The following is a 19,642-nucleotide window of genomic DNA, read 5'->3' as shown; positions in this document are numbered from 1 at the left end:
AAGCTGAACAATCTATATTACATACAGAACGTAGACTACAATACTCAAAGACCTACTTAAAGAATACATTAAAGTTAAAAAATTAATCATATTTATATAATTCTATGCATATTTCATACATTAAGCAAATTTCACGTTGTTAGAAATGTAGCATCACGTTTTCCAAGACAATGGCCAATATATCCAACCTTATGAAAATGAATCATTTAAGGTTGATGGTGTAGTTTTATTATCTTAATTCGGTAAACAAGTCATTAGGAAAGTGACAGCCTGTTAAACTACCACTACTAGGATATGTACTACATATCCTTGTTTAACAAGGCCTCATTTCCCTAATCGCTTGTTTATCAGTTTAAGATGATAAAACTACCCCATCATACCTTAATTGATTGAATAATATAACATTCAATTCAAAACATTAAATAATATAACACAAAAAAACGCGTGTTTTAGTAATTACACTCGTAAAATATAGCAAAAAGTATGGCTAACAAGTATGAAAACACGCTGGGTAAAATGAATAATGTAATTAAGATTACGGAAAGTATATCTGATATTATGAACAGAGAATTTAAGAAATAAGGTAAAATTCTGAGTGCATAGGATCACTCAATCATTAAATTCGAAAATAATCGTCGTTAAGGGTACCTAGGAAATAATCATCAGTTGAAATACAAAGAAAAATTACAAACGCTAAAAATTTATTAACGAAGGAAGTCACCTCGGGTAAATCAATAAAAATATAATCTCTTATTAAATTGTGATGACATTTAGCAGTTTTGTAGATATTCAGTCATAGGATAAATACACGTAAGAAAATAATTACCTCCCAAAGAGGTTATACTGTGAAGGAAACATTGTATTATATAGTAATTTCTGTTTAAAGAAAATCAAACACGTACTTGATATATGCTTTTAAGAACTCAATATAAGTAATTTCACAAATGATCACATGGATATAAATGTATAAATCACCAAATTAAGAAATAGTACTCAATATTATTTGCATTTTAGTAAACTTCTGATTTGGTTTAAAATTTATTGTCTGTATGAAACCCATTATATGTAGCAGTATTATAGACATTCAACTTTCGGGTAAATGAAAGTAAGAAAATAATTATTTTCCAAAGAAGTTATACTGTTAAGTGTCAAAACAACATACAAAATTAGAACTCTACGTTTATTTTCAAAGATGAACTTTAATTCCAGCATTTTAAAATTATATTATTATTTTGCTTGCCAAAACCATAAGTGACATCGTAGAGGTCTACTTGATGGCTTGTAAACATTATTCAAATGTAAAATATGCATTTGTAGATCTTAACTAACTTTTATTTAGAAGAATATTCTCACAACTAGCAACACTTACAGCATTTGAGAGGAAAGCTCGCAGTAGTGTTGCAATACTTGGAATTTTGTTCGGGAAATTTTATTTTAGAATAAACTGCAAAAATTCAAAAGGATCGCCATTCCATGTTAATTTTTCGATTTCTCGAGCAATAAAGACAAATAAAACTCTGAAATACTTCTCGCTTAACGGGGAATTCCTCCTTGTTAATGTCACTGTGATCATAATTTATTTGATATTCAAAATTTACGTTCAAAGATTGGTACTTTTGTATTATAATGTCCGTGAAAGTTCGCTACCATCCAGTTGTTAAAGTTAGATGAGATCCCATCAAAGTTGAGCTGCCGAGCAGTAAAATCGCTGAACACTGGTAGTTCGGTCTGAGGTTCGAATCCCGGAAACGGGCTGGCTGCATGGGCGTTTTTGTGGTTTTCCTCATGTGTAATGTGTATACGAGCCAGTTTCCCTTAGAAAGTCCTCCAAGAAGGCATCCCTCCCCTTAGGCAGATAGCCCTAGTGTGCTTTGCCATATTCTCAATAAACCAAACCAAACCCATCAAAGTTGCACTAATCGTTAATCCATTCATTTTCATTCACTCTTCGCTCTTGCATTTATATTTATTTATAACGCAGTCACTGTGGAGAAAAACTTCTTAATTTTTTTTTTTTTTTTTTTTTTTTTTCCAGTATGGTCGCTTTCATTCATCGTGAGATTCCAAACTGAATATTCAGATGTTTCCAAAAGTCGGCGAAATGCGCACTTAGATAAAAAAAAAAAATTCTTTTCAATATATGAAATAATAGAATAATATATCGTATCTTGATTCTCCGGTTGATTTGATTATGGCAAAACACTTAGGGCTATCTGCGAAAGGGGAGGGGTGCTTTCATTAAGGACTTTTTAAGGGAAACTGGCTCATAAAACGTTACACATTGAAGAAAGCATAAAGACGCCCATACAGCCAGCCCGTTCGCCTGGAATAGAAGCCAGGTCGGAACTGGAATCGAACCCAGGTTCAGCGACTTCTCGGCCGCTACTAGTTACCACGCAGCTGATCTCGGAAATAACCCTAATCTCTTCTGGCTAACATTTAATGCATAACAAATATACGTAAAATTACCTCACAAAATTCTTTTTATAGTGATTAAATGTCACATAATATTCACATCAATATCAAAACTTTCACATCAGCATCAAAATTTCACATCAATTTTTCCATTAGAGGATCGCATGTGCCAAGCAGTTTTCGAGAGAAAAATTATATCGGCAACATTTCCTGTTGACTACCACTAAATTAAATAAATTCTTATATTTTATAGCAGAAAAAAAGTAAATACTAAAGTAAATATTATCATTAACAAGTTTTAACAAGTAACTTACCGGAGCCTGGCTGCAGAGCTTCTTAGTTTTTGGAATAAAACATAAATTTAAGCCGGAGCGCTCCACAGTCTTAAATAAGAAGGCTCCAACACTTCTTTAAAGCAATTGAACAACAATGTTAGCAGAAATCTAATCTGGAAAATTTTATTTTTAATAATAAAATAAGATTAAAAATCGTTGCTAACTTCTAAATGAATGCTTCTCTTTCCTTGAGAAACAAGCCCTTGGATCGAAGTCGAAAGGATAAGTAAGGAAAAAAGAAGGAAAGAAAAGCCCCCACCCTACATGTCAGAGGCTTATTCCCCAGAAAGTACAATGAATTTATAACAGTGGGTAAATTTTTCTTTCTAACGGTAGTGTCTTCACGCGGAAAAGAGCAACGGCAGATTTTTTGAAACGATGTAACTAAAGATGGGGAAAGAAAACTGTCATTTGTTACTCTTTTTTTCAGCTAACTCTCGGATTCGGTGAAAATTTGTTCCCCTGTCATCTTCTGCTTGTAATTTAGAATCATACTGAAAGGAGATCGTGGTCAGAAAATGGTGGACTCTTCAGCTTTTGTTTTCATACCCACAGATCATCTGTTAAAATTTTCTCAATAAATTCTGTTACTGTTTGTAACATTCTGTGTGTTTTCATCAGTGACTCTTTAACCAATTTAACACTTTTCATTGGGGTGCGGGAAGAAGAATGGACTTTATTTCCATCATGCTTTGAAGAAGTACATTACATTCAGAGCTTAAATTAAACCGGAGACCAGTTGAGCTCTTTCTTACATTTTGTGTGAAATTGTAATTCCAATCGAAACCCCACATAAGTCAAGGTCCAGGACTTTATTCTAACATTTATTTAATAACTTATTGTACTGTTAATTATCTCTTTACATTTTATTAAATTTTAATATTCGTTGTTTAATTATCCTAATCATTAATTATTTTATTGTAATAATTAAGTATTTAATTATTAATTACTTTACTAGTCATTTTTTATTATTATTTATTTTTGTTTTTCTTTCCTGACAGTTCCATAGGGCTCCGCCTCTACTTCAGCAGCATGTTTGTTATCCATACCATACATTTGCTGCTATGTGGTCTGCGCACGGGGTTTATTTTTCAGGACCAAACGAAAATTCTTTTTCTTGCTCCTGAATAAGAGGGTCCTGTGTGTTCGCTTTTGAAATCTAGAAAATTTTATTCAAAACTTCCTCCAAAGTAAGGTTGCCTTTTTATGTAATTTTATATTAAACGCGAACATAAGCAAAATCACCTTCGTGTTTATTAGGTCATTGCGGTTTTGTACTGGTGATACCGTAGATGGTGATACCGTTGGCAATTTGCGGTTGATTATGAAACAAGTTCAGAGCACCGCTGTCAAAAAAAGTCTATGAATATGTCAAAGAAAGTCTATGTCCGCTGTCAAAGAATACATATTCTTCGCCGCTGTGAAAGGGCGAGAAAAAAGCTATTCGAGCTTGTAGTGACACAGAAAAAAATGATCCACTGTACGATGGCGCCATCAAGTAGCATGAAATACGTGATAATAAAGTATTTGAATTACACAACAATAGGAGCATTGGAATTACTCACAAGTGGTCTTAGGAAAACATAAGCCCTAACATAGACTGCAAAACCCTTAAATAGACGCAAGTCTGAAGCTTGAAATAATATATGAAGAATTGAAGATACATTGTTCAAGCAGAATTTGGAAAATTACACTGTACTCAAGAATTCAAAAGCATTCTTAAATATACAGGTACACTATTGTAAATACTATATGCATTATTTGCAGCCATAAGTTATCCTAATAAGCAGTATTATGGTGAATGGGTCGAGGTTGTTTGATCGGACGTTCAACTGTTTGATCATAATGTTCGTGTATGATAACCTGTAACGGAAACAAAATCTACAAAATTTGCTTATATATAGACCTCTAGATGGCAGCACCAGCAAATGGGAACATTGATTTTACCTAAAAGACAACGATGTGAAGCTAGGAATAATTCAGACTGAAATTGCATGCGATCCGGATGCAGCGATTTTTTTTTTTTTTTTTTAACTAAACTGAAAAGCTTTTTTTAACAAAACAATTTTTTCACTTAAATTAAAAATTTTACTTTCGAAATACTTGTCAAAACATCCACAGACGGTAATAATAACACAAAGCAAAGAATTCCACTTTATATTAATTTTGCGTCCGAAATCTAAAAGCTGGGACGTAAAGAAATTCCTTTTTTTCTTCACACTTTCTAATTCAGAGCTTTTAATAGCTAAATATTCAGTCTGGCATTTATACCAAATATTTCGGAAGTGTTGAATTAACATTAAATACCTTACATTATTTTAAATTAAACAAGTAACGAAAACTTTCCAAGCAGAACAAAAATTCAGAATAATAGCAAACTATTACTTTTCTTTTATTTACTAAATTTTTCTTTAACACACACGGAAATATATATGTACGTAAACAATTAAAAACTTCAAATTCTTTCTTTCTACAACTTTCAGCTGCAATATCTCACGTCGCTCAGATTTCAATAAAAATTTGTGACTTTGAAGAAATATTACTAAACACTATCACGAATTACAAGTGCTCATCAATCAGCCCGTTTCTCTTTCGAGACAATTTTGAATTGTGGAAACAAGCTATTCGTATATAAATGTATTCCCAAAGAAATGCGATTATTCTTAGTACAAACATTCGTCATCAGGAGGATTTATCTTTTGGCAAGTACGAAATATGTTTAAGCAAATCTGCGTCTTCAAATCTTTGAATAAGATATATATCACGGTATAAATACATTAGAGCCAAATCTAGATTTTCTGAGGCGTTAGAGACATTTGCTTTTAACGGTAATAAAAACAATGTAAAAATGGATTCAAATAGTTGCCCTAACAATGCTAGTTAATTTACAAAAAATAAATTCGGGTACCCTCGCTGCCTTAGAGCACCATATTCAAACAAATTACGAAATCTAGCTAAGAGATTTTCTGGGTAAAATATCATCGTATTTAGTTCACCTAAATTATCGCTTAAATTCGCAAGACCCTTTCGAAGCATGGCTCCGGAATTCGTTATGTAAGCAATTTTAATATAAGCCGAACTCTATCGAAGTAAAAAAAAAAAATTCAAAGTATGAAAATAACTTAGTTTTAAACGTTAATAACTCCAGCAGCATTTCTACAAACTCAGTCTAAATGTAATTAATTTTCTCCAATTCTATTTATATTTTATTTAATTTCTACGTTATATTTATCATGGATTTTTAATTTATTTATCATTCATTTTATTTGGTTTGATTTTAATTAACCTCTAGCTTATTTTTATTTATTTTTTAAATTTTTTATAACGCTCCTGCTGGAAACTATTAAACCGTGCCTACGATGATTTATATACTCAAAAAATGCAAGATAGGAATGTGATGTGGAATACAACTTTTGCATGCTATATAAACATGAAAACAAAAGAAATGCTTCACGGAGGCTAGCAAAGTAATTCAAACTAATTCTCTTCCTTTTCTGAAACTATACAAATTAGTGGATAAGACCACCATGCACTAACAGTTTGTATTATCAAAGTCGTATGGTGCCCAAGGGTCTTGCCAACGACAAGCGCAATCTTGCACTCCTTGCGACAATGCATTTTGTGGGCTTGTTCTGATGTTATTGTCAGACAAGTGAGGCAAGTCATAACAAATTTAGCGTCTATTTTCTTCCAACCCCACTTATTCACAAATCTGAAACTTGATTTTGATTCAGGTGATATAACTTATGACATCGGTTTCCAACACATAAAATTAAAAATTAGCCATATCGCACAAATAATTTAAGTAAAATAGTCCGATTAATTACAAAATATATTTTTTAACATTCGAAACTTATACTTTAGAATGAGAGATCCTCACTCTAAAACAATCATGGCGCAAGTATATAACCCTTTTATACTGTAAGGAAAAGTGAAGAAACCAGTTCGAAATATTTTGTTCTGTCCTTTCTTGCATCTTTTATATAAAAATATATTCATCGTCAATTCTATGCACGAGTTTTATCCTTGGGTTTAATTTTTAGATTGCTGTTAATTACGGGCATATATTAAAAATGATATAAAGATCAGATACTAATTAAGCGCGAATTTGAGTTATGTTTTGCTACATTGAAATCTTTATTCGTAAGTTATACTTACTTAAGGAACACTAAATTAACATAGTCGTTGAAAACATGAGACCTTCAAGTCACAACAACGAAATTTTAATCATGGATCATTCAGTACCTTCATAGAAACAAATTTACTAAAATTTATTATGTATTTCAGTTCATTTTACAACCCCTCTGCAATTCAGTATGCCAGCTTCGTTGAAAAGGAATAGTACTCTTAACGATACAGGAAAGAATGTTATTACAATAAAATCTAAAAAGTATATCTGGATTATTTTGACTGAAAACGGATGTAAATTTTCTCGAACTGTAATTATAGCACATATTTGCAGAACACGGAAAAGTGCATTTCTCTGCAGGCGTAACCCCCCCTGAATAATATATATATTTATAATAATATGTTGTATGAACTTAAATCCATTTAGTGCGAATACAAGTTATTACTTGCGCAATTGCTGCAAAGTTAGTTAATAATAATTTATTTCCTAAACAGTATTGATTAATTGATTATATTATCTCCTAAGTTTAATTAAAGTAGAATTATTTTAAAAGTGTGCATCCATACTGGCAAGTTATATTTTGAAAGATGTTTTGAAGTAATTTGAAAGCAAAATGTTAATAATGTTTTAACGGGGACTGGAGTTAAATCATCACGAAGAATAATATTTCAATTGTAAAAGGAAAAATTAAAACATGTAATTATTGTCATTGATCGGAAATTAGTTGACTTTTCAAGGGGAACAAACCAACTCCCGTTCAATGAACAATAATTGATAAAAATACATAAATATGAAAGTGTTTCGTCTTTACTCGAGTTATAAGTTAAAGCCAAACCGGCAATTCTAGTCAGGTCAAATATTTCCGCGAGTAGTTGCTACTCAAAGAACTTATTCTCATGAAGCATTTTAGTCAATTCAATTTGGAGTAAAAAAAAAATTACTGTAGAGAAATCCTGTAAAACTCGAGTAACCGTCCCCGACACTATCGCTGGAGGAAAAGCTTAGACTTTTATTGGATTTTGAATGTTAAATCACTATGAAGTCAGCGATAACAGAAATGAAGATATTCGCATTATAACTATCCATCTATTATTTACGAAGGAAGATAAAAAAAAGTCTAAGCCAAAATTTAGAATTCATGTTTCTAAAAGTAATTATTTAGAACAGCTAACTATTTAGAAGTTCCTTGCCATAATTAAAACCGAAAGTGGTTTATTGTTTACTATGAGACTAAAGAGAAAAAAAAACTATTACAAAGTCTTCAATGATGCAACTACCTCATTATGTAATAAAGAACTTCGAATACAGGATGTACATATGTACATTTTTTTGAATGTGTGTGAAAATGTTTCCTTCCTCCCTAGCACAGAGTTTTTGTTAGTTGTTAAGTGAACACCCCCCCAAAAAATGTTCCAGAAGACGTCTCAGACAACAACATTTTATTACATGGAAGTACAGCATATATTGTAAAATCTATATAAAAATACACAGTTCACATTTCAAGTACGTATGAATACAGAACTCGGCCTTTTATTATTAAATACAAAATTTACTTTACAATATATAATACAGTATTATCTCATAAGGAGAGAAAGATTAAACAAAAATTAGCTTAAGTAGTCAGAAACCCTAGGAACTTGGCCGATTGTAAAATCTCGGGAATTCTGCCCTCTTTCGCAAAAACTTTAACAATTAACTCATTTGAATCTAAATGAAATTCATATATGATGTATTATCAGTGGCACACAACAGTGACTAATACTGAAGAAAACTCCACAAAATGGTAATACTCAATTGACAAACAAAAAAAAAATAATAATAACAATTAACATATGCAACTCCAATACAGAGATAAGTTCGTCATTCTGGATTAGATTTTCCAGAAACAAATGTTACAAGATTCAGTGTAACTGAAGCATTAACTGTTTTGAAAGAATATTCAGTTTTACACCCGTTGGATTTCTAGTCTGTCAGTTCAAATAATGCCCGCTGGGTATCCGTTTTAAGAGTTTTGTAAAAATTTTAATACCAAATATTTTGGTAGCATTATCCAAGCAAAACTTTCTAAAAGTATTCACATTAATGACGTAAAATATTACAATTAATGATTTCGATGAATAAGCATGGAAATTCAATGTAAACCTTGGAATACAGCAGAGGGAATGTTTCTTCATTTTGGGCAAGATTCAGGAGGTATCCTGCTCTCAAAACTTCAGAAGCGTAAAATAAGTTAAAATATTTTCCTTTTCCTCGACTCTTAGTCATCCTGCATCAATCCGTGGACTTTCAGAGCTGTAGCAGACAAGGCATACCACACATTGCTGACCGAAAATATACGAGAGAAAAATATCTTCCAGACGCCTACTGCCACCAAGAAGTGAATGAACTGAGAGATGAAGTATCTCCTAAGGGAAAAGAAAAGCATGTCAAGGTTTATAAAAGTTCGTCAAATGAAAAATGATTAAATCATTAATCGAGCCTTAACCCTTTCTATCATGTAACGACGCCCTTGACACAATCTCACATGGAAGAATGGAGAGCTCGAAAGAGTCCATTACTACAAGAGGACGAAAATTGACAGCAAGGTTGCTTGTTGGCCTGGATACAGATTACCGAAAGTAGTAAAAAATAACCTCGGAAAAGCAACTGACTCATGAAGACTCAGAAGCACGGAAAATGTTGCAATTTTTGCAAATAAATTTCAGTTTCATTATTTGTGTAACTTTAAAAAAGATGTAAAAATGAAAAATTTTGGCAAACATAAATGATGCAAAATCGTAGAAGTTAAAAGCTCTTCAGAGATAATATGTAAATTTACCATATTTATCTTGTGCATGTTTCCTTTTCTTTTTAAAACCTTGTTAAGGTTTGATTTGGTTTTGGTTTACTTGACTACAGCAAAGCAGGCGAAGGCTACCTGCCTAAGAGATGGGAATGCCCTTGTAGAGGGCTTTATAAGGGAAAATGGCGCATATGCACTTAACACATGATTGGGAAAAACACAACCGCACACGCAGCCAACCCGTTTTCCTCGAGTCAAGCGTAGGTCGAACTACCAGCTACTTAGCCGCTGGTGGGCCTTTAAAACTCCTTAGGGAGATCCAAGATTTTAGTTATGCGAAGGATGAGAATATTTTTCAAAAATATTTTCCTAATAAAAATTTAAATTATTTTTATTATATATGCAGCCTAATCTTAAAGATGCTTAATGAAGTTATCGCATCTAATGATGTATGAGCCTAAGAGAAACTTTCCCGAGACATGAGCTTTTGCCACAGGAGAGTTTTTAGCCGAAACATCTGTCAGGGTAACCGATGTCTCCGGGTATTTTGGTTTGGTGTAGTTTATTGAAATTACAGCACAGCACATTATGGCTATCTGCCTAAGGGGAGGGATGCCATTGGGGAGGATATTCTAAGGGAAACTAACTCCTATACACGCTACACATGGGGACAACTACGAAAACGCCCGTGCAGCCAGCCGGTTTGCCCGGGATTGAACTCAGGTCGAAATACCGGTGTTCAGTGCCTTTACCGCTCGACCTCGTTTGAGCTTCACGAGGTGTCAGAATGATCATCTTCATGAATAACAGATTATAGATGATAGAAGAGTGGAGATTTCTGGCGGTTACCAGAGATTAACGGGAATTGTCTTCGCCCTCCTATCAGGAGTTTATTGCAATAAAAGTAATTCAGCATGGTCAAACATCGGCGATATTATATAAATCATACATTACAGATGATTTCTGTTTTTCCTAGTGAATCAACAGTTTGGTCTTACAGAAGTTAAACGTGTTTTATAACTAACGCAATGCCAAAACATAACATTAATTAGACGAAAATTAATATCAAACAAACTAAATATAAACTAAAATTGAAAACAAGCCCGTTCGCAGGATTCGAACCTCGGAACGAACTACCAGTGTTCAGCGACTTAACCGCTCGTCCGCCGGTGGGTTCTCCGGGCATTTTGTAATTGGGATGAAAATGGTTCTCTTGTCCCTTGTATATTTCCCCAAAAGAACTGGTTTTCGCGTCAATCAACCAAAGATCTCCCGAAAGCGAAAATTGGTGGAACTGTTTCCATATACGCACTGTTGAGAGTGGGTAGTAGATGTGATACCGGTTTAACGCGCTATGTCAGCGATATTAATTGAAAACGAATCCGCCAGTAGAGGCAGTAATGTACCCATAATCACGCGTATGTTTCAAGACTTATCGCAGATATATGAAATCATGAGTAGCAACATACATCTTATACAGGGTATGAAAATTAAAGTATGCCCAGTTCAAATTTTAGTACGGCTCTTTTATTAGCGCGTATAAAACATGGACGTAAATGGACGCATTGCAGAACGTGTAATGAGAACGAAGATGCAAAGTGTCCTTAGTTGTATCAGACAAAGTACATACAGTGCATATTTATCAAATTAGCATGGTTTTCGATCTGTGGTTTTCATCTGGGCACCCTGTGTAGCGGGCATGGCCATTTGACATGTAGAAGTATGGCAAAGTTTAATAAATAAATGCCATAGCATACTACACGTAATATTTTACTTTTGAAGGGTTATGTTCTTTGTCTCACGAGTATGAAAAGTACTTTCTGAACTTTTAGTCCAATTCTCAGCAAATAATAAAACAATACAAAACAATTATGCTATATATTATCATATACAGTTTCAGAGGCTAGCAAAACAGTTAATTCTTTTCTTACGATTGCCATGTATAGATAGAAAACTGCTGGATGCTTCTGGGATGTTGTCCTCCTGTTAGTGTACGTTTTCGGTTAGTGCCAGTTTTAATTTAAGATTCTCATTTTTTAAACCAAGGATAATGAAATCAGCATATATAAAGGCCACTTTCGAACTTCGCTAAACACTTAGGGAGCCTATAGAGTACACTGTGAACAAAATTTACAAACGCCTATAAACATTCACAACAGTGAAATGTTAAAATTAATAGACGTGAAAATGAATTGGTATGATTATTAAGGATTCAGGTTAAATTAACAGAAGTATTAAAGTACGCGAGTGCTGTGTAAAGATTTCTATGGAAATTCTAGTCTTAGAAAGCTAGAAACCTAAGTATTTCAAAATTTAGCAAATATTTTAGGAATTGAAATAAACAAACCTTCTCAGACTCTTTCTCGCAGCTGGTATCGTAGACGGATCTTCTTTCAGTATGAATTTCCGACAACCTAAAACATGATTTTCCCAAAAGTAAGACCAGTTTAGCTTACGGATATCAAAAAAGAAAACCTAAAAAAAAAAAAATCAGAATTAGAATATTTGGAAAGCAGCAACAAAATAGTAATACTGCCACTGAAATTCATAATTTTTTTATGTGCATGTTATAGTACTTTGATGCATCTTTAACGAAAACATTTTATGGAACATTAAAGTTTAATGTGAAGTTTAGTCATCCTCACCTGCTTTTTAATTTTTATAGACTTTGAAAAAGCAGGAGACATGAATATTTAAAAATAGTATAACTGCACATGAAGTAGTTAAACAATCATAACATAAAACTGTAAAATAGAATGATGGAATAAAAAGTACTGAATTAATGGTATATGTTTAACATATATCTAAGCGAGGGTTCCAGCAACTTGTTGGACTGCCTGCGCATTATTTTTTATGAAAGAACTGATTTATTTACCTGTAAAGAATGACTTGAATCTCATGTTTGAGCTGCGTTATCATATTTATATATTCACACACATTCTCATCATATATTATATATACATATATGCAAGATACATAGAGTTGAATATTAATTATAACACTTGCTTTGCAATGCACGGAATATTTTTCTTGTAACATTTGTTTTTAATCAATTGAACGCCTAATTTGCAGTCTTCTTGAACACATTCTGTTACATTCTGGGTTGCAGGCAAATATATTGCAAATAAAGATGATTTGAAAACGAAAACAGAAAATAAGAGAGTCGCACTTCATATGTCAAGTCTGCATATTTTCGGAATAAATTTAATGCGATTTATTTTAATACAGACGGTCCACTTAAAACAAGGCATCCCTGACAAAACAGCAGAATAACCAGAAAGTTAAAATTGTAAAAATGTGTGGAGGTGGGAGGAAAAGGCTATTGACTGGATCAAAATTTATTCTCCAAGAAACAACGAACAGAAATAATGTTAAATTTATAAATAGGCTCCGTCTAAACTAAGAAAGTTTCTTAAGTAAATTTTTTCTATTCCCTTAAAAAAAAAGGAAAAATCTAATTAATACCTTGTTTACTCTTAATCATGCAAATAGTTTCGAGCTGTAACGTCAAAATACTTCTACATCTTAAACTTTCAGCTTTCTGGTACTCTATTTGTGGTTTTCGCAGAGATCCCTTAGATATTTTATATATTCTCTATTTGTTTGCACCTATTTTGTTGTTTTTTTGTTTAGTCATTACACTTATTTTTACACATTTTTAAACACATTTAAGGCTGTTTTAACAATATTTTATTATTATTTGCTTTTTATTATTAGCTAAATTGAAGAATTCGTACACACAAAAAATAAGAAACTTCCAAAGCATTCTTTAAAGCAATAAAAATATGCATCGAATCTATAAATCGCAAAATGCTACAGCAAATAAACGTAATAAGGATTTTATGATGCAAACTGACTAGCGAAAATATAAGAATAAGCATGAAAATCCAATGCTACGGATTATTCACCTCACAAGCAGCCCAAACCAGGCTTGAACTGGAATATGGCAATGCACAGGAGGGCTACTTGCCTAAACACAAGAATGCCTCCTAAGAGGAGCTACTAAAGGAAACTGGCTCATATTCACCTTTACACATGAGAAAACCTCTTTCGTCTGGGCTCGAACTACCAGCTTTCAACGGTCTTAATTCCTCGGCTAGTTGTAAGTCCTTGCATTCTACACTTCTGGTGACCTTTCGGAAATTTGGACGAATGCTGGATTTCTTGATTATGGCAAAAGACACTAGGGTTATCTACCCAAGAGAAAAGATGATTTCTTAAAGAGTATGTTAAAAGGAAAAATGGCTTGTATTCGCTTTACATACAAGGGAAACCCCACGAAAGCACTCATACAGCCGGCTCGTTCACTTAGGTCTGAACCTCGATCGAACTCCTAGTATTCAGAAATTTTATCAACTTGATTACTGGTGAGCAGCAGTTTAGAAGAAGTCCCTTCGGTAGTGAAATGTTTAAAATTTTCATGATTAAAGACTTTATTCAATGTAGGAATTTTTAAGTTTTATACTTGCAGAAAAATAACGTTTAGGCAGTCATTGAACGTAGTCGAATGCAACTGTTTAAGAACCAAGGAATCTCTCCTCAAGGGTCGTTTCGGAAGCACATCAAATAGCTAAAAGTAAATCTCAGGTGCATGTTATGTTACAGCACGTAATGAATGCATGAAGAAATTTATTTCTTAAACACAGTAGTAGGTCTCGGTGGTTAACTGTAGCAACGCACTGAAAGGCAACCTGTCTTGATGGCAATATTTTAGAATTCTCAGATGTAACGCAAGAGTGGTGCATCTTTTTACCTTTTATCTCCTATAAAAGGAAAATTATTCTTTTTTGATCGTTTTATAAACTTAATTAAAATAAGCAGAGGAACTTCAGTTCTCGCAGAGGGAAGCTTTAAACCTTTCATCATTATATGATCATATATCGCATTAAAAGATGTTGGATAACTTTGTCCCACTACCTCTGAGAAACTACACTTAAGCGAAAAATAATTAAATTGTACTATATACAATAGGAACGCGTCGTACAATATAGAAAATACACTGGTGGTTAAATTTTCATATTGAGTTCCCGCTTAATGATATTAAAACTCTTAGCTTAAGCTCGCCAGAAGCCGAGTAGTAATAATCACTGAACACTGGCAGTTCGAATCCCGCGAACGGGTTGGCTGCATGGCTGTTTCGAGGTTTTCTCCGTGTATAACAGCCAGTTTCCTTTAGAAAGTCCTCCACGAAAGCATTCCTCTCTTCCGTGTAGTGCCTAAGGGCGGAGCAAGTAAATAAAAAAACAACTTGTAGCTTTGCTAGTATAAACTCTTGTTAGGATTAAGAAGGGATTAAGTTCGGATTTAACTCCCGCGATCGCTGATTCTTAAGCCAGAGTTATGAATGCATTCTAACAGTAGGATAATAATAATCCATTTCTAGAGGACACTTACAGGATGATGCAGTAATCTTAATAGGTTTATCAATGTATGTATTTTTTGATGCAAGCAACAAATAACGAACTAGCAATCATTAAAATGGTTACCAGCTTTAAGTTCCCATGCATAGGAAAACTAAATCATTTGGTAAAAAGTAAAAAAAACAGCGCTTCCCTACACACACGTACAAATTTATTCTGTAAATTATTGCTGCTAACTAATTTGCAATATCATTCAAATTCAGACAACATAGGTAAATATATGAAAACTATAATAAAATCCAAAAGATTTTAAGAATTAAAATTTAATTTGCGCAAAGTGAATAATTGTTGAACAGGCAGTTGTCTCCAAACCTAACTTTTAAAGCACTCACAATTCGGGTTTCGTCATCCATTTTAGGCATGGGTTAAGAATTACACAAAACCAAAAGTAGCGAAATGTTTTAAATGAGATTTTTTTTTTTTTCGTTGCTATTGTTGAGAAATTTCTCATTTAAACATTTCATTACTTTTGGTTTTGTGTAATTCTTAACCCATGCCTATATCGATGACGAAACACGAATTGAGTAATTGAAGATTTAGGTTTCGAGGCAACATACCCTTGAAAATATGTCTCTTATCTGCTCAACAATTATTCACTTTATGCAACTTAAATTTAATTTTAAACAAATTTTTAAAGTTTTTAAGATGAAATCGTTGGATTGTATTATATTTTTTCATGTATTTACTTGTTCCTCCTTTATTTACTTATGCTTTAGGAATTTGAATTGATATTGCAAATTAGTTCGCAGCAATAATTAATAATCTTATTTTTTTGCAATTTAATTTACATAAATTAAAATTTTAATTTGCTTTTAATGAATAAGATAATATTGTATTTGTTCAATTCATTCTTTGCAGCGCATTGGTGCAAGAGAATTATTTAATTTTATTTAACTTTACCAATTAGTTTCTAATGAAACTATATACTGAAACATTTGCACCCCACTTTAAACACAGCTGTTCCTCCCCCCCCCACGTCCAGCCAGTATAGTGATAAGTGAGGTTAACCACCGTGTTGGCTTCTGGCCCAGGTATATGCAATAACCATGCGGAATTGGAATGCCACCTCAGGAGTTTTTACTCTCAACCAGCTACAGCCCAGGGATCCTGTCGAGCAGCTTAGACTGCATTTATTGAATGAAAGTTAAAATTATAATGTTATGCACATCAAATTTAAAGCTCATTCACCAATGATTGTAGGTAATACATGAGATGCATTACATTCAGTCAAAACTCTCAATAGCACAGCATAATTTGTTACAAAACATTACGAAATATCCCATTACACAATGTTACATTACAGGCAGAGTCACACACAATGTTACATTACAAACATATTGTCTTCCTACTGAAACAAACAAAATATGCTTATAGTCTATAAGATGCAGTTCAATATTAGTTAATCCATAAATTAGTAATGAGAAACAAATTCACAGGTTGTATCCAAATAAGTGAGAAGGGTAAATATGAATGATGGTATTTTGCTTATATTATAGTACCAAAATATTTACAGTGCAAATATATAATCTTAATACGTAGTATCTTAATATAATTTTGCATATAATCTTAATTACATAGTATCACGGCAAAATTTAGACGCGCTTAGTATTTAAATTAGTTTGCAATACTCTGGATTCAAACACTTAGTACAGATATGAGAGTGTCTTAAAACTGTAACTGTTAAAATTACTGAGTTACTTATACAATGTATGTCACAGTAACACTTGCTCTTATAGTGTCAAACCTAAAGCAGTAATAGCCTCATCTAAACTAACTTACATAAGTTATGCTTAATTTATAGACATTGTAAATTTGTGAACCATTGCATGCAAAGGTTATTACTAGGCTGTCTTAAATTTTTTTTACTGTCTCTGCAAGCAGGAGAATACCAGGTGGTCAGGGGTCATCTTCCTTCCCACACTCGAAGTTTCCATCCACTCTTGACTCCAAACCTGCTATGGTAGAGTGGGAAGGGCCCATGCCCCGTAAGGTAATGTGTAATCCCATTCAGCTTGCCGCCTATCCATTAGTTTATGTTTTAGACGTTCAGTTTCCTTTTCCTTTTATGTATAAAATGTAGCCTTGTTTAATGCAGCAGAAAGTACTTCGCGGGCTTTCCATCCATCTGTATATACACCATTAATGTCCATAATCTCTTGTGTCCTGCTGTGGAGTATAAACTCCTCTACATTGCTACGTGCTGGATGATCAGGAGTCAGAAGCAATCTATGTTGCTCATAATCAGTGTGGATGGAGGTATAACCTCACAGGGTCACCGTGTGTTGTAATCTGCTAACATGTGCAATATCAGCCTCTTCTTTCGACTGCAAGATCCAGTATAGACGTATTTGCCAGAATCTACAGAGGCACCGTCGATGTCATGCGATATGTTCTACATACCAGTAACAGTTGTTGGTGTTGTAAGGAGAGTAAAATTCATCTCGCATAAGATGCGAGTCGTGTTCCTCTCGAGCGGTTCATGGAGGTAGGAAAGGGAGGAGGGGCCAACCCGCGCTAAAAGGGAAGCACTGCTTTGAAGCTTGGGTCACCAGATGGGGTGTTCTTTGTTTACATTCAGAAGCTCGCTTGACAAGATTCTGATAGTATTTCGACACACGACAGTTCCATAGAAATCGAAAAAGGGACACTTTCGCATGAAAGAAACATTCATAGTGTGATGGATAATAACAATTTGTATAGTTTAGTGACATTTACGCAAAAATCACATCTTGGTTATTTTTCGATAACAAGAGCGATTTTGATTATGAATTTGTTTTATAAAATTCTAAGCTATTGCACTACAAAAATATAGATTTTAAGAAAAATGTTATGCTTAAAGAATGAAAAATACCTTACAGTACATTTAAACGAAAAATATAGTGAATGCACAGAAATTAAAGATTTGCACATGCCGGAAATGAAAAATAGGAAATATGTATGGGTATTTATGCATGTGCTTGCAAAAAGCATGCATCTGCCTTTGACAAAATACTTAAATATTCATTAAATTATTTATAAATGTATTTGAAATGAAGAATTTATTCACTTATAAACAACTGTGAAAGTACTGTGAAGAAATCTAATTATTAAATGTATCTAATTTATAATGATTATAAATGCTATCTAAATATATAATAAACTTAATATTGAATTGTAAACAAATTGAAATCCTGTTGACAAATACGTTATAAAACTATTTAAGCAAGAATTTTTCGTATTGGAAAGCAATCTGTTAAAAGGTATTGCAAAGCAAATGCTATGAGATGCGCACTTAAGAACGTAATAAAGAGTTTTGGAATATGTATTGTTGAAATGAAGGGTAAAAAAAAAATCTGATAAGTATAATTAAAAGAATTATTCCCCTTACATTTTATAACTCAATTACAAGTTTTAAATAATACTTTTAAAGTATTTCGCTAATTCCTAATAATTCTCTAATTTAAAATGAACCGAATAGAGCATTAATTATAAATTGACTTACATTTTTCGATTTAAAAGATGCCTCAGAAGCCAAAAAATCATGTCATATTTAAGAAAGTATTTTAGGAAGAAGCTCTATAAATAGAAAAGAAATAATGCATAATTTTAATATTAATAATACAATAAACTTTGATCTTAATTTTTGTACCTTAACCGAACAAAATCGAATTACCTTAATTTTTTTTCTAATGTAATTAACGAAAACTTGTGAAAATATTTCATTCAAATTAAACCATCCTGAGAAAACTGTCCTGTGAAAAGTATAGTATTTAATTCCGTTCAGAATGAAATGTTTAAAAATATGTTGTTTTCACATACTTAGGACTCTGAAGTGTTGTAGAAAAAGAAAATATATACATTTATATGTATATTTACGACGTAATTACAAAATATTTACATCCGAACGCGTCAAATCCCATAGAACTCAAAGGTAAATGACCCAATGTTTTGGTCACCACGTAGGGATCGCCGGTGCTTCAGAGCAGGGTACGGGAGAAACTTGTTTAGGGCGACTCCATCTTACTTCCTACCTCCATGGAGCGGTTAGTGCAAACAGAAGAGGGGTGGGATACCTACAGACCACGCCCCGGGTGTTCTCTCTCAAAAATGGGACAGAACTGTATAATTAGTGAGATGAGACTATACCTGTTTGACCACGGGTGAAATTCTTGTGTTCCGCCCTGTTCTACCTATAACTGTACTGAACGTTTGATATTTTATCCACTAAGATCTCTCGAGTTTTAATGAAGTATGATAATGTCTCCGGCAAATACTCACCTTCTAAAATTAATATCCCATAAGGGGAAATTAAATCTTAGCCAAAAAAAAAAAAAAAAAAAAAACGACTAAGTTACAAATAGATAAGGAATTTACCTCCTGATCCTCAGGCGGAATTTTGTCGTTGAGCATGAGGACGTTGTCGCACTGGAATTCCCATTCTCTTGTCGTGAAGTATTCCAGACACTGGGTGGCCTTGTGCACTTTTTGATATACTCGCATCATCCTGCACATAAAAAATTTCTGCTCTAGAATGTTCTTCTCTCAGACTTACGTATAACCAAATAAACAGTTTTGAAGGTCT

The 19,642-nt window shown here is 33.1% G+C and overlaps 1 protein-coding gene across 3 annotated transcripts in view; it reads right to left on the bottom strand.

Annotated features, from left to right (window-relative positions):
* Positions 1–8,301: 8,301 nt before the first annotated feature.
* The window catches only part of LOC118192615 (putative fatty acyl-CoA reductase CG5065), a 44,004-nt gene continuing 32,663 nt past the window's right edge, over positions 8,302–19,642 (bottom strand). For 2 of the 3 annotated variants that reach the window (XM_035363609.2, XM_085809679.1), the window contains 3 exons: positions 19,435–19,564; positions 12,009–12,136; positions 8,302–9,284 (listed from right to left, as the gene is read on the bottom strand). In XM_035363609.2, coding sequence (XP_035219500.1) covers positions 9,137–9,284; positions 12,009–12,136; positions 19,435–19,564 — 406 coding nt within the window. In that variant the 3' untranslated portion in view covers positions 8,302–9,136. The remainder of the gene's footprint in view (positions 9,285–12,008; positions 12,137–19,434; positions 19,565–19,642) is intronic. The other variant, XR_004758791.2, reaches the window with a different exon arrangement.

This window comes from Stegodyphus dumicola, chromosome X2 (assembly GCF_044657685.1).
Source record: "Stegodyphus dumicola isolate Sdum_Otavi_A_Nest chromosome X2, ASM4465768v1".
NCBI lineage: Eukaryota > Metazoa > Arthropoda > Arachnida > Araneae > Eresidae > Stegodyphus > Stegodyphus dumicola.
Note: the sequence above shows the minus strand (reverse complement) of the source record. Positions and strands in the feature narration are given on the sequence as shown.